The 16,683-nt window shown below is 40.2% G+C and overlaps 1 protein-coding gene across 1 annotated transcript in view; it reads right to left on the reverse strand.

Annotated features, from left to right (window-relative positions):
- Nucleotides 1-7,735: 7,735 nt before the first annotated feature.
- SLC13A5 (solute carrier family 13 member 5) overlaps nt 7,736-16,683 on the reverse strand; it is a 35,046-nt gene continuing 26,098 nt past the window's right edge. The window contains exons 10-12 of the mRNA XM_070932135.1: nt 13,212-13,373; nt 11,379-11,516; nt 7,736-9,857 (exon numbers count right to left, since the gene is read on the reverse strand). Of these exons, the coding sequence (XP_070788236.1) occupies nt 9,729-9,857; nt 11,379-11,516; nt 13,212-13,373 (429 nt within the window). The 3' untranslated portion in view covers nt 7,736-9,728. The remainder of the gene's footprint in view (nt 9,858-11,378; nt 11,517-13,211; nt 13,374-16,683) is intronic.

Here is a 16,683-nt window from a genome sequence, read left to right on the forward strand (position 1 = left end):
TTTTACCAGTGTATTTTTTTCTGCTTTACTTCTTGCAAGTATAACATTTAAATCATTTTTATCATTTCCGGATCCTTTGTCATGCTCTTGTTTGTAGTCAGTCTGTGCCATCTTCTTGCAGCAGCTTAACCAGGTGGTCATCAGTTTTTTCAGCTTCTTTGCAGATGTGGCACTTGCTGTCTGTTGCTGTCTTCTCTATTCTGGCTTTGTATGCATTTGTTCTTAAGGCTTGGTCTTGTGTAGCCAGAATTAGTCTTTTTTTTTTCAATTTTCCTGTTCTTAGCCATTACCAGTTTATTAGGTATGTTCTACTATTAATAAATTATTACTATTTACAGTTTATATCACTAAAATGGAAGACTATACTACTGACTTTTGCAGTAGATGCCCAAAGACCTGCAAAAAAAAAAAGGGGGGGGGAGGTTTGAGGATATCTGAAAATTGCTCTTTCCAATATAATATGTGATTTGTAAGCTTTGCCATTGTCTTAGAACCATTCTCCATTAACCTACTTTTGCTGAGTTACCTCCTTACTTAAGCAGACTGGAAGCTTGGTATCTTTGGAGAAAAAATAAAAAGTGTTATGATATGTCTTTCCTTTATTCCTAATCTTCTCAAGCAGTGATCCTGCTGTCAGGAATTAACCCAAAGGAAAGAAAAAGATGGGGTGGGAATTCCCTTGGTGATTCTGCTCAGTCCTTTCAAGATTTTCGTTTGCTTATTCTTTTGGTCTTAGGATACTCGAAGTCCAGCAGAATTTGAAGTCAGCCACTTGCCAGAAGCAATTTTAGTTCCTCCTGAAACTGATGCTGTCAAGGAAATTTTCAAAGCATGGTTCAAACAAGGTATGGTTAAAATATATATATATATATATATAGAAAGTATTGGCCTGCTTTGTGAAGGTTTTCAAATGAACCAGGCTATACCAGTGTTTAGAGACATGATTGAGATATGCTTAAATACTATTGAGATAATCTTCATCAAGCAGAATTGAATTTCTCCCACAAATCATCCATGACTTTAGTTGTTGCATACTCCTAATACATACAGCCCTTTGGCACAAAAAGCTGAGAGTTGGAAGACTTGGAAAATTCTCTTTTTCATTGCAACAATATGGCCAGGAACAAGGCTATTGGCCATGAAGGCTTCTAGCTATAACAGTTTGTCTAATATCCTATTTTTGCCCTCTCTCTCGGGACCTTTAAATGCAGTAAAAAATATCCACTATACTTTTCTTTTTATTTATTATGGTTCTGTCATATACAGATGTTTTCCTATTGCTCTCTCATTTCTTTCCTTTTGCAAACAATTTTGGATTGAAAGAATGTGACATTGCCAACTCTACTCAACTGGTGGGAAAAAAAGATCCTGAATCAAGTTGGCCTCCTTTAGTTTTTCACAGGACACTCTTTCTTCTGACTCCTTCCTGTTCTATTTTTGGAAATATTGGCCTATCCTTATTTCCCAGTTCCTGGACTCAAGCAAGCCATTATATCAAGCCATTTGCTATAAAAATGTCAATCAGCATGTTCAGTAGGAGAGAGGAGTACTTAAGTATGTATGTAAAGCAAGAAGACTTTGAATGCAAATGTGAGTGACTGGTAATTAGGGTTGCTCTCACATGGTCAAAAGTAAATAACTTGATATTAAATGAGACTGTGACCACACTAAGAAATGGATGAAAAGCAGTGGTGGGTTTCAAAAATTTTTACTACTGGTTCTGTGGGTGTGGCTTGGTGGGCATGGCATGGCTTGGTGGGCGTGGCAGGGGAAGGATACTGCAAAATCCCTATTTCCTTCTGATCAGGTGGGACTTGGGAGGCAGAGAATAGATGGGGGTGGGCCAGTCAGAATTTTTACTACCGGTTCTCCAAACTACTTAAAATTTTCACTACCGATTCTCCAGAACTGGTCAGAACCTGCTGAAACCCACCTCTGATGAAAAGTATATGTCTGCCTAAAAAAAATAATTTCTTCTGGCTCTTTTTGTAAAGCCAGCAGAAAAAGGCACAAGTAATTTGAATACTACTTGTTATAAATTGAAGTCATATTTGATAAAGTGCAGTCAGCCGGAATTCTTTCACAATACCTTCTTAACTTTTTTTAAATAAAACTTCATTATGAGAAGTTCCTGGTTTCTATGTGTCTGTTTAATTAGCTCTTGTCTAGCCTGCTTGAAGAAGCTAGAGAGAATAAATGAGGACCGAAGGATAGAAAAGTATGGAAAGCTGTTGATATAAAGTAGTTTTTAGCTATATTTTCCTTTTTAAAAATCTAATTTTTCCCTTATGCTTTTAATTTATTTGGCTTACTCATTTTTGTATCCTACATAACTTTGTTTACAAAGAAAGAGAACAGTGTAATACGTATCAGCATATATAGCCATCACATTACATATACATGTGAGTAAGATTTTTATTTTTATTCCATTTCAGAATATGAAGGGTATCATAGACACATTGTTTGCTACTGCACTGTGGGCTATCGATCATCCATGACAGCTCAGCTTCTGAGTGACTACTTGTGCTGTGAGACAAATCAAAATTTCATTACTTCTTCCATGATTTACAATCTTCAAGGAGGTCTAGTGAAATGGGCCTCTGAAAAGAGGTGGATGGTAGACCAATATAACAAACCATCATCCAAAATGCATCCCTATAATGAAGTCTGGGCAAAACTCCTAGAGCCAGAGTTCAAGGTGGAGACTGAAGGAAATGTTTAAAGATGGTCTTGAAACAAAATATTCCAAGCTAGGACATTAATTTCAAAACAGCTTATTTCTCTGAACATTCAATCTGAAAAAAAAAATTAAGGCTCCTTAATCATTCCAAAAGTGGTCCACAAGATAGCCACAGCTCCATAAACTTCAGAATGAAATAGTTAAAGAATTGCACCAACAAATAATTGGGAAGACTAAACCTCTGATCCAAGTGACCGACCCAGATTGGATCCTGCAATATTATCCTGGGACACGTATATTTGCCTTCATTCGTAATACTTTTTGGGACTATTTCAGCCAATTTGCCTATGATGGTTGTTATTTGATCAGTTTGCTGCCACTCTTCCTTGATGCTGCTTCTGAAATTCCTGAAAAAATATTTCTAAAAATATGACAGAACCCTCACTTGGAGGCTACTGATGCAAAATGTTTTTATATGTGTAAAAAATCTTAGGCTCTTTAGTTTTACATAATTTTTCAAGCAGCTTGTTGGTGAGTAGAATTCCAACAATTTTCTTCTTTTTCTGTACTTCTATAACAAGTAGGTTTTTCATTAAAAAAAATTGTGAAAGTACTTGGAAGATTTTTCAAAGAATTTGTTTGGCAACTGTCTCAAGGAGAATTTCATGTTACAGTCCAGCTGAAAAATTATCATTAAAAATAGCACATTTTTGTTATAGCCATATATCAGCCTTAGCATTTTTCTTCAGTGATCTGATCTTCTGGAGACAATATTTCCTTGAGGATACTACAAATATTTAACTCATATCATCTATGGTTCTCTATTTTGCAAACTTGGATAATAAGTTAAACCAATAACTAAGTTTAAAAAGTTATGAATACAGCCTCAATCTCCAGTTGTGGGTTGTTGCATCATTTTGGACAACTGATTAGATGAGGCTTAGACACTGCCACACAGTTGATTATGTTTTGGTGTTTGTACAACATAATTGATCAGGACTGAGCTAAATCTGGGTCTCTTTTGTATTAAAAACAACTTTTTTTCCTGCCCCTGTCTGGGCCCTGCTGTAGTCATAATATGTTATCCTGACCTTGACTCAGTAATGTATATTCTGCAAATCTGATTTTGGCTCTGGCTGTGCCTTCTCTCCTGCTTCTGCTTTCTCTTTAGCCCCATCCTGTTGGATCCTCTTTGCAGTTCTAGGGAAAAACTGCTTCTTAATAGATTCTTAATAGATCTCAGCTTACTGTATTGTGCTTTTCATTTTGGCTTTTTGCACTGTGTGAAGTGTCCCTCTTCAACTTTGGCAGCTTGAAGATGTGTGGACTTTATGAATTCCTCAGCCAGGATGGCTTGCTTGGGAATTCTGGGAGTTAAAGTCCATATATTTTCAAGCTGCCAAGGTTGAGAAATGCTGCTTATTTTATTTGATTGAAAGAACATAACAAACATCATGACACTGCTGGGTCTATAGAACATTCCAATCCAGATCAGTTAAACATTTAGCAATGCATTTCCCCAACAACCTAAGCTTCATTATTATTAACTTTCACTAGACCTTTTATGATTTAGCATGTAGTGCAAATAGAGCTGATTTCTTTCTGAGCAAGATACCATCCTGTGTATTTTGTATTGAACGCTTTGGTGTGGTGCCTGTATTAACAATTACCAGCAACCTACCATGTGAAATAAGGGTAATGAAAGTTTCTTAACACAAATAAAACTTTTCTACAAGATCTTTAGTGAGGCAAACATTCACAGCAAGGATGAAAATGAGACAGTCTTGGCTGAAGTTTGTCTTGGCTGGACTTTGGCTGTCAGAATCTTCAATATTAACCAATCCAAAAGAATGCTGGGTTTTTTTCTTGTTCAACAAACTCTTTTGTCTTTTTTTCCTGATATTTAAGAATCTGGTTATCCTTCTCCCTTGCTGGATAGCTAATGGAAAAAAGTCACAAACCACTCTAGCCATACTAAAAGATTTGCTGGTTAGGGAATTCTGGGAGTTGAAGTCTAGGCAACCTAAAGTTGCCAATGTTGAGAAACACTGCTTTTACGCACCTTTCTTTCTACACTAAAAAGTTCCAAATACTATTGTTTTTTCTTAGATGGAGAGCAATTTTAACCCTTAACTATTTTGGTTGCCCTTTTTTTGTTTTTTTTTTGTAGAGTATTTTTTTTAAGTATACTGTGTGTACGCGGCATTCTTACAATTGTTGCACTACATAAAAGTATTGCTATCAACCTTTGGCCATATCTCAAGATCTCTCAAAATGTGAAGCTGTTTCAGATTCTTTTAATTCTGTGTTCCCAGATATTGGTGCAATTTGACCACTGAACCCAAAGAATAGCAGGTGCCCCAGAGGGTTGTAAGCCAAACTGATGGAATGTGTTGATACGTCTGCCTATATTAAAGAAAATGACACTTATGTTAGTTACCTGGAGCTTTCTTCTGATCCAGTCAGGGCAGAATTACCCATTGTGCTAAAAAACAAAAAAAATTCCTCATATATTGTACATGTACTTGTACACTTTACAAGACTCTCATGAATTGACATGCCTCCCTTTGTGTCAGTCTTTGGGAACAATGTATTTTTTTTTGGTCTTGGATTGGGTAATGTAAGCACCCCTTAGACTCAATCAAGGGACCAAGCAAAAAACTGCCACCCCAATTTTCTGTTGCTTTATCAGATGGATTAAAGTGGTATTTCTCAAACTCAGCGCCTTTAACATATGTGGACTGAGAAATACTGGTTTAGAGGACTTTCCTCACAAAGATTGTCAAAACCACTTGCTCTTGAATCAGCTCCTTGGAAAGAGTGAAATGCAGTGGTGGGATTCTGTCGGTTCTAGGTGGTTCGGCCGAACTGTTTGTTAAATTGCTGGCTCGCCCCGCCCCTTTCCCCACCCCTCTGCACCACTATTTATTGCCAATAAATAGTGGCAGGCGGGGCGGGGCGAGGGGCGGGCGAGCCAGCAATTTAACAAATGGTTCGGTGTTTTTTTTGTAATTTATTGGCCTCGCAGCACACCGAACCGTTTGTTAAATTGCTGGCTTGCCCGCCCCTTGCCCTGCCCCGCCCCGCCTCCCACCCGTGCGGCGCCAGCCTACTCTAGCCCATCCAGTCGCTGGAGGAAACGTGACTTTTCTCCGTCCCGGAACACTGGCTGCCCAGGCTGCAGCTGAAGCTCCGCTTCGTAATGGGTTCCAGGAGGAGGAGTGGCGCCGTCTGCCCCGTTGCGAAGTTCAGTAAGAGCAACCAGAGCTGGCTGCATGCACAGCCAGTCAGGCGCACGCGCAGTTGGGCACAGGCTTAAGGTGCCACCTCCAAGCCGAGGGGCGACCCAATGGTGCAGTAGGTGCGCTGCCGCCGCCACCCAAACAGAAGAGGGGAAAGAAATGGAGAGAAAGAGATGAAGGAGAGAAAGAGGGGGGAAAGAAAGAGATGAAGGAGAGAAAGAGAGGGAGGGAGAAAGAAAGATGGGGAGAAAGATGAAGGAGAGAAAGAGGGGGTGAGAAAGAGAGATGAAGGAGAGAAAGGGGGGGGAGAAAGAAAGAGATGGGAGAGATGAAAGACACACAGAGATACCTGTTTAAAAGAAAATACTGGGAGCCACAAAACCTGGGTGGGAGTAAATGATATGGAGTTGGCAATGCCCACCCAGGTTTAAGGTTGTGTTTAAGTGTTTACATATGTTTAAGGTTGAGTGTTTAAAGTTGCAGACACCTGACCTACCCCATCCGATCGCTTCACCCTGCAGCCAGCCCTGTAGGCCTGCGCCCGCCTCCCACCTGGGCAGCAGTGGCTGTATCACCTTGCCTTGCAGCTGGCCCGAACGCCCACCTCGGACTGCCTCCGACTGCTCCAGCAGATCATTTTTATTTAATTAATTTAATTAAGAATGCTGCAATGGGCATAAATGATGACCGGTCAAAAGAGCGAGGACATGTCAGAAATCACTTTTTTCAGCCCTCTGGGTAGTCCCTATGTGCATATGGACTAATCAGAGGGCTGAAAAAGTTATTTTTGACCGGTCCTCGCATTTACGACTGTCCTCACATTTTACATTTTGCGCCCTATCTTTTCACCATGGTGAAGAGAAATAGTTGTGAAATGAGTGACATGGTTGTTAAGAATGCTGCAACGGACAGAAATGTGAGGATGGTCATAAGTGTGAGGACCAGTCAAAAGTGCGAGGACCAGTTAGAAATGACTTTTTTCAGCCCTCTGAGTAGTCCCTATGCACATAGCCATGCCCACCCGGTCAAATGACCAGCTAGCCATGCTCACCCGGTCACATGACCACCAAGCCACATCCCCCCAACTAAGCCATGCCCACAGAACCGGTTGTTAAAAATATGAATCCCACCACTGGTGAAATGTTATATGTAACCTCCAAAGGAGTCCATTATCATCACTGCTACTGTAGCTATTCAAAGAACTATGAAAAATTAAGAGTTAGCACTGGATTCTCCTGTAGTCAAGATGAGCCGAGGTGGCGCAGTGGTTAGAGTGCAGTACTTCAGCTGACTGCAGACTGCTAGTTCAGCAGATCAGCGGATCAAATCTCACCGGCTCAAGGTTGACTCAGCCTTCCATCCTTCCGAGGTGGGTAAAATGAGGACCCAGATTGTTGGGGGCAATATGCTATTTAGTATACTGTCTTTGGTGTAAGCCGCCCAGAGTCCTCGGAGAGTGGGCGGCATAGAAATATGACTAATAATAATAATAATAATAATAATAATAATAATAATAATAATAATAATATAGTCTTTTTCCCTTACCCCTATTGTATATAAATTCTGAGATGCAGTATAGAATCATGGTAATGATTTAAATGCTATCTAGGTTTTCCTCAAATTTTGTAAGAGTAGGGCCTATACGAAGCCTTTGGATACTGGTGACATAGAGAAAGAAAGGGAGGGAGGAAATTTGCTGCATCTTCAAGAAGTGTTCCTAATCTTGGATTTATTTTCTTTATTAGGTGATAGGAAAAGTTGTCTGTATATTATGCTATTCTTTGAAACAGATAACAAGAACCGTCTTGGGATGGTGAAACCATTAATACTTTTATTTATTTTTTTATAATAATTAAGTTAGAACAACAAAATCTTGGCTACAAGTTCATGAAAGATAAAATCTTTAAAAAGAGAACTTTAAAAAAGGAACAACTGAACAGTATCCATCAAAGTAGGCCTAAATCACTCCTTGCAAGGACAAGCTCTTTCAAGAGGACTGACAAACACTGAGACCCCTGACCAGGAGGTGGGATCCTGTAAGGTCTTCCCATTAGAGTACAGAGCCTCTAACCTTAACTCTCAAGCACCATGTAAGCCGATGGTGCCAGTTCACAAAATGACTAATATGTTACAGTTGAACCTATATGAAATGGGGAAGGTAGGAGGTAGCTATCACCCTTTGGTCTCTCCTCAGGAATCATATGACCAGAAATCTCCAGTCCTTTTTACCTTGGAAGGCAATGCATTCCCACTTTTCATGTAATCACTAGTGAAGTTGGCCAGGATAAGCTATTTCAAGAATCGTATGGCTGTTTGTGCATTTACACTGTGGGCTAAGCCACAATACTCAGATTCATTCAACATGCTATGTTGAAACAAGGCAAATCAATTGATGGCTTGGCTCAGCGTATGAATCAGGTCACAGAGTTTCCTGCCCATCCATTGCTCAAGGGTAAAACTATTCGACTTTGCCACATAAACATCTGTCAGAATTGGAAATTTAAGTATCATTGGATCTTTAACTGAAGAATTACATTTTATTTTAAAGTCATTCAAACTGACTGAAGACAGCAAGGAAAAACATCAAATGAGTTCCCCAATTAAAATATTACTATTATTTTGTGACATTCATTCTTGTAAGTTTCCAAAGTCCGGCAAACTACTATAGGAAAAATAATTTAAACATCTGCTTTATATATTTGTGTTTCAAGTGCCCTTCCTCCTGACTCTTGCAAAGAAACATTTGAAATCATGGCTTCTCATATTCAGAAGGCCAGGCAAGAAGAAATTTAGCTCAGGGAATGGGAGGAAAGATTATGTATATGAAGATACTCCAGATATTTTCCATGAATATTTATGTAACATTTTAAAGAAGATCTTCTCTTTCTCTTTTCTCAAGGGAAGATTTTATCCAATAGCTCACTGATCTGCTACCTTCCAGCCACTGAGTTCAAAGGCACTGACATATGTAAAATGTATGTTTGTCAGATGCACAAAATGCAAATTTTATTGCATTGCTTTTAAGGCAACTTAAATAATATTAAACATATTAAGCTACCTGGGTTTAGCTCTGGCTGTTTTGCATTTACTTTGTCCCTTTCAAGCCCACCCCTGCCCATCCATATTCCCTTCTGCTTTTTCACTAGCACCTGCCTAACTCTGGGCCTGCAAACAGGTTGGGAAGACACAATTGCATTTCTGCCTGGCTGGGAACTACCAAAATCAGAACACAGCAGGCTGTTGTTAGCCCATGTAGTCCAGATCAGCATGCCAGTGTGGAAGAGACATTCTTCTTGTCTTGAAGCATTTACTGGGCTTTCCCAGAAAAGATTTGCCTGAGTGAGTGAGTTTAGTCAGGCAGCAGGAGTCACATATAAAATGGTTAACTTGCAGGCCCATGGCAGACAATATAGCAAATTAATCAGGCCTGCGCTTGACATACTCCCAGTTTTACCTTAATGACTGTAAGTTTACTCTGTTCTGAAGCCACTTTCTTCCTATATTTAGGCATAGCAATTTTTGCCTCCATGTTTTGTCTCTAAAGAACCCGTATTCTGCTCCTGGTTAGCCTGGAAACCCAGGTGGGCAAGCACTGGCTGCAGGAGATGCCGCTGAGATGTTTGCTCAGAGATTCTTCTGGAAGCAGCACAAACATGTAGGCGCGGCTGGAATACTTTCCAGGTGGTCTGCCCCAATTCAGGACAAAAAAAATGGACCTCAGTGGGTTAACTAAGGTTTGAGAAAAGATTTGGGGCGAGAAAAGAACAGGACGTCCATACAAATGCAGAATGCTTTTGGCTTCGTTTTCACTTCCCTAAAGTGCCGTTTGCCCATGAGGGGAAAGTGTCTAAATGGAACATGTAACGACCCCAGCTGTTGATGGCCACAGTTACGCAAATGACTCCAATGATGTTCATCACAATTCCAGTTTTAACCTGGAGGGGAGAGAAAAACAAAGAAAACAATGAGCAGTCCAAAGGTTCTGTGGCTCATTCATAGAGCAAGCAAGAGGAGGAATCATAAGTCCCATGTCAGTTTGTGATGTTTTTGTAACCGGAAGGGAATCACACCATTCTCCCTGTTCCAGGAATACATTGTGCAAGTACCCTTTGCTCCCCTTTTTGCATATTCTGGGAAATTCCAAAGAACAAAATGAACACCAACAGCCTCCCCCTCCATTTAGAACTTAACACTGTCACTGGGGGTATTGTAGCATTGGACCTTCTGAACTTCTCACGTACAAACTACGGTAGGCTCAGATTTAACTGAGACTCACTATTATGCAAGATTGTTCCAATCATTAGAGATATATACTATTTTATTCTAAAGGGGGAAAAATCCGATGCTGCTGAATTGCTGGAGTAACTTGGACAAGCTGCTATGGGATTAGGATGGGAGCTTTCGGTCCATTTTGTTACTGCTCCTTCCAAATTTGTGTTTTGCCTTCAAAGTTTTATGAAAACTGGAAGGTTAGAATGCATATATCACTGAACAACCACTGAGCTTTCTGGTGCTAACAGTAATTTATTTATACCCTACTTTACAAAAAGTAAAGTGTGGTATTTCAATAAGTTCTAAATTAGTAGTAGGAATGCCTCAAAATTTACACTTGGACGCAGGGCCGGATTTTCCTATAGGCTAACTAGGCTTCAGCCTAGGGCCTCAAGATCAAGAGGGGCCTACATTCAAATTGTTAGCAAAATTAAAATTACATTTTCACTATAGGTGAAAGGGCCTCATAAGTGGAATAGCCTAGGGCCTCTTTTCATCTAAATCCGGCCCTGCTTGGATGCCAAATTGAAACTCTAGTTTTATATTTCAAAATGAGGATAAATCCATTTTTTTCAGAACTTTTATTTAACTTTACATTCCAACAGAAGAAAAAAATATCTGGCTTTACAGACACTGCCTGTTGTGTGACACTGCATACAACAAGTTTATAGAGCTTTTTCTGACAGACACATAAGCACTTTGAGTGATGTGCCTAAAGACATACTCCCAAAAGAAAGCAAGTTTCAGGATGAAAAACGTGTTTTATTTGAGTGAATTTAAACCAAAATGCAATGGCAACACAACACCTAGCTTTACCCTGATGGATACTGAAAAATCAAACAAAAGTCAGATCTGGTTGTTATTTCCATGGAAGATCATAAAAAAAAAACAGTATTGAAAATTAGACTGAAAAATCTTTTAAAATGGATTTCATTTCTATATTCCTGTCAGCTGGATATATCCTTGAAGTTATTATAGCATTACTAACTCAAAGGAAGCTTACACAGAATTACAGTATAAACGTGATAACTAAAATCCCTTTCAATCAAATAAATAATTACAGCTTTTATATTTGGGTTGGCCCTCTGGATGTTGGAAATACCTTTACTTAAAAAAAACACCTTGCCTTCTTTTTAAAAACTTAGATATTGTAGCTTCAGTTGAAAGCAAAATTGCTAGCTTACCATGTCAGATACGTGGAGATGGCCGTATGAGAATACAATGGCGTTTGGAGGGGTTGCTACAGGAAGCATGAAAGCGAATGAAGCACTGAGAGTGCCTGGGATCATGATGTACAAAGGGTTGACTTCAATAGACTGTGACTAGACAGACAGAAGCAGAGAAGGAATGGGAAAGAAGGGAGAGAAACATTTACAGCATTGAACTGATATGTGGAAAGACATACAGGTCTGAAGCAACAAACGAATATTTTAGAAGCTCCCACTCTAAAACCACTTCCAGAGCAGAAACACAACATAAGGGAAACAGTTGGTGGAGCTGGCCAAGCATTTTGTACTCCTTTCAGAGGCTATAAACAAAAGTCAAGGTTGATGACATCATCAGTTGTGTCTTAAAGCAGGGGTCTCCAACCTTGGCAACTTTAAGACTTGTGGACTTCAACTCCCAGAATTCCCAGCTGAGGATTTAGCTGTCTTAAAGGACCAAATTAATGTATATTGGTCTCTTGACTGCCATACCAAACAAAGAACTAAATAATTTCAGAAGCACAGGTTGTCCCATAAGAATATAGCCTTGGCATAAAAAGTTGCTGGGCAGAATTGATATGTTATTAAACGATTCTCCAACAGGTTGCGACTCAAGGATAGCTCTTCCCACAATTCAAAGCAATGGACCTCTCTCCAAGTTAGGAAGAAATCCTGAAAGCAACAATTTCTACATCAAAATTATACCTCCCCTCACATACCTCTCCCATACAGTAATAGTTGATGCAGTTATGCACCTGAGACAAATTCCTTGTGTGCTCAATCACATTTGGCCAATAAATAATTCTATCTTGCAATTTTATAATGTGATCAGATTGTACTGAAAAAATGAAGCATGCCCTAGGGCAGGGGTGTCAAACTCGCAGCCAGCAGGCCAGATGCATCACGCGCTAACCACGCCCATGCCCGATTTAGCGAAGGGGAAAAAAGTTGTGATACGTCACATGACACGGCTGTGATGATGCATGTTTGACAACCCTGCTCTAGGGCAACTGCTCTGAGAAAGATTGCCTCCATATACAAACAAAGGAAACATAAATATTTAGTCATCAATTCAAAAGCTCCCTCAATAGTTCTGTCCTTTTTTTATTTTCCCTTCCATTGAAATCTACTCCCTTGTTCTTCCAAATTTCTCTACAATGCTATTGTTCTCATGGTCATGCTGGCTCAATCCCCTATTTTAACATCCTGTTCCATTGTTTTGTTCACATAACATGCTTCACCTGGTTTCTGAATTAACCCATTGTCTGAATTTGCATAAACACTGAGCCATAAACTAAATTTCACACAAGATGGAACATCACAAAAAAATTAACCAAGGCTACCTTGCTGTAAGGATGCTATAAGAACTGTTGGCTTATTTAATTAGCACATCTAATTATATATATATTATATGTATTCTTGTATGAACATAGCTATAAGTACATAACTGAAATAAATGTACCTTCTACTGCTGTTTACCCTTGATTTTACTTTCTTCCTTTCCTATTCCTTGTGTTGAAATATTGTGTGTATGTTACTTTAGTAATGGATCATCTTCTTTATAACTATGCACATTGATGAAGTTTTCAAAGCAACAAATCATCCATTTGGTCCTGTTGCTTTCAATTAATCAAAGAAAAGTCACCTCTTGGAGCCCCCAAACTGAATCTGATCCCATATAAAACACTGGATGATCCCCAAGCACCTAATCTAGAAGCCTATGGATCATTCATGCACCTTGCTGGAATGGTCGTATTATGCGTTACAAAACAAAAATTTCAAAATAAATTTCAGCCATGAAAAGAGCTTTACCAATGATGCAAAGACGGGCAGGAAGAGGGTGGCTGTGGCTACATTACTGGTACATTCGGTGAAAATGGCGATGGCAATACAGAGAATAATTGCAATGGCCCAGGGAGGAATGGTATGCAGTGGTGTCATCTGATTCCCCAGCCATTTGGACAGCCCCGAAGCCTGTTAGATAAAGGGAGGAAAACTGAGTTAGAAAGAAAATCCCCTAAAACAAAAACATTACAAAGACTAAATTCATATAATAAACAAGATCTCAGTTTTTAAAATAGAATAACTGTATTTAGGAATATGATTTGCCCAAATAAATAAATCATGTTTTGGCTTAATGTGGTGGCATAACTTACACTACATATTATCACAGAGGCTACAATATGCTGAGCCACAATCTACCCAACCCATTTTAATGTAAATTAGTGCAAATCCAGGCATATTCCTCTCTTGACTATGAAGACAAGATGAAACATAAGTCCTTATACGGTAGCTAGCTAAAAGTCAACTTCTATTTAATGGTGGGGAGATTTTTATCAATAACCATTCACCCTCAGATTTAAATGAAACCTCCAAATTCAGAAAAAATATATCTCTGTATAGTAGGTCTAGGGCCAAACAACTACTGGCTATCATAATACAATATTCAGATCAGAATAGTGGAAATCATGTCTGAATATGTTTAGCCTAGAAGATGATTTTCACATCAATCGCATTGGACTAGAAAAGGAATAATATATGTTTTTTACTGCCCCAGATGGAAGGACTAGAACCAGGTAGTAGGAATTGTAGAGAAGCACAATTTTTAGTAATCCTCAAAAGACATGTCCTAATACCAGTCTACTCTGGGCTGTAATGGGAGATCTCTTTGCTGGAGAGAGTTTTTTTTTCCCTTTTATTTAATTGTGTCTGATCTTGAAGACTTCCTGGACAAGTCCAGTGGTGGGAGTCAAATTTTTTTACTACCACTTCTGTGGGCATGGCTTGGTGGGCATGGCAGGGGAAGGATACTGTAAAATCTCCATTCCCACCCCACTTCAGGGGAAGGTTACTGCAAAATCCCCATTTCCTCCCGATCAGCTGGGACTTGGGAGGCAAAGAATAGATGGGGGCAGGGCCAGTCAGAGGTGGTATTTAACGGTTCTCTGAACTACTCAAAATTTCCGCTACCGATTCTCCAGAACAGCTCAGAACCTGCTGAATGCCACCTCTGGACAAGTCCCTTCAGTTTTCCTGGCATGGTGTTTCAAAAGTGGTTTCCCATTGGTTTCCTAGGGCTGAGAGAAAGTGACTGGCCCAAGGTCACCAGGGTGGCTTTGGGCCTAAAGCAGGCCTAGAACTCTCAGTCTCCCAATTTCCAGCCTGAAACACTGCACTAAACCAACTCTCTGGTGGAGCTTAAACAACAATTTAGTCAAGGAAGAGTTGTACTGATACCAGTGGTGGGTTGCCCCCGGTTCGAACCGGTTCTCAAGAACCGGTAGTAAAACTGGTGGGAGGCTCCGCCCACCGACCCGGACGTCGTCAGGAAGCTTCTGCACATGCGCAGAAGCGCACGTGCGGTCCCGTCACAAACCAGTAGTAAAGGTAAGTAGAACCCACTCCTGACTGACACCTCTGGCTAATTGACAGACTGGATGTATATGATGTCTAAGATCCCTTCCAATTCTATGGCTGCATTCATATATACATTACCCCTGATTACTGAATTAACATGTTTAATTCAGTTCTAAACCAGCAAAACTGTTCTTACAAATAGTTGGCGGAATTTAGCCATCCCTCCATATGGGTTATGCTCCTTTTAGAAAAATAATGGGTTAATTTCTAAGCCACATACTTAAGGATATAACATTACAGAGACCTTGGTGCTCTCTGAGCTTGGTTGGTTGCTTGCAGATGTTTCATTATCCGACTAGAAAACACCAACAGTGCATGATATTATCTAGCTGGGTAATGAAATACCTGCAAGCAAACAACCAAGCTCAGAGAGCACCAAGGACCACAGTTCAACTCAGATCTACAGATATTCTATTTAGATGCATTATTATTCCATGCACCATTTTTTCCTATCCCAACTGCTTACTTGATGGCTACAGCAAGTGCTCTATTAGGCAAACATAGCTCGGTAAAGAATCTCATGAACCCTTTCCTTTGTCTCACCATTTTTTATTTTATTATTTTTTTTTGCCTGGGAGGGAAAGCAACAATCCCAACTTTTATTCCACAAAATGCAAAAATGTAATTTTATATTCTTCACATATGCAAAGGAAGCAACATCCAGTTCCACGGAAGCCACATCAAATCCTCACACAACTCTTTCCACATCCATGAGGTGTGCGCAGGAGAATTTGCCTATTCACCTTTAAAGCTATGAGAGTAGTAATCCACAATACGTATCTGCCAGCTGTAGAGGAAAAAACTCAGTCTCTGCTTCTAGCCAGCCAGAGCTCAACTATAACCCAAAACACATCAGAATATGAGCAGCAGCATCTTTTGGGTGACCATATACTCTGCAAGGCATCAACACCAAAAGAAGGGATGTGCCTGGCTGGGAGGCACAGGAACCTCTTTGTCTGGCTCCTGTGTTTCTCTCTCCTGCCAAAGGCTCTTTTGGGAGAACAAGGGCAGCCTGTTCCTTACAGTCACTGACAGCTCAGTTTGAATGGCTGGGTATTTTTGTATTAAACCTACAATTTAAAATGTTGCCAGATGAACCATGCTGAATAACCAACAAGCTTGCAGCCTAACTATTAGATGATGCTTCCCAAAAGCTAAATTTAGGTCAAGTTCTCCTAGTCCTGATGCCATCTGAATGCAAACGGCAGCTGCCTGCCATTCGGGCAGAAGCACTCTGGTTGGGTGCCAGGCAGCAGAGCGGGGGGTGGCGAGCTCTTCTTTTGAACCCCACAGAACCTCATATGCACAGTCCTGAGTGGTTTGCTGTTTAGCAGCCACAGTTGCACCAGCAACCATGTTTTCTGGAAAAGCAAAGTAGAACATGCTAATTGATCGGTGCAGTGTGCTGGCCCAAGCTACACACAACATCCCTTGTTTTGTAATCAAGGGTTCTCCAGAAAATGTAGGACAAGTTTACCCAAGGGCTTCAAAAACTTATGTCATAAGATGTTGGTCTTTCTTTTGCTTTTTTAAACTGTATTTAAAGTCCAGGATCAGTGGTGGGTTGCTCCTGGTTCGGCCCGGTTCAGGCAAGCCGGTAGTGGTGATGATGTGACGTCAGCAAACCAGTTCTCTATGACTGTGAGCTAGGCCCTCCCACTTCCCCCCCCCGTGTTATACCTACTTTTATTTGTCGTTTTTTAGCCCAGCTGATAAGCGCAGCAGAGTGGATTGCTGTGCCTCAGCTGGGCAGAAATGTAATGCGCATGCGCGAAGAGAACCGGTGATAACACCAGTTGGAACCCACCATTGCCCAGGATGCCCTAATATTACCTACAAACATGAATTGGGGCTTCATGAGTAGGAA

The sequence above is a fragment of the Pituophis catenifer genome, unplaced genomic scaffold, assembly GCF_029215685.1.
Source record: "Pituophis catenifer annectens isolate HBS135680 unplaced genomic scaffold, rPitCat1.0.hap2 SCAF_1, whole genome shotgun sequence".
In the NCBI taxonomy this organism is placed as follows: Eukaryota; Metazoa; Chordata; class Lepidosauria; order Squamata; family Colubridae; genus Pituophis; species Pituophis catenifer.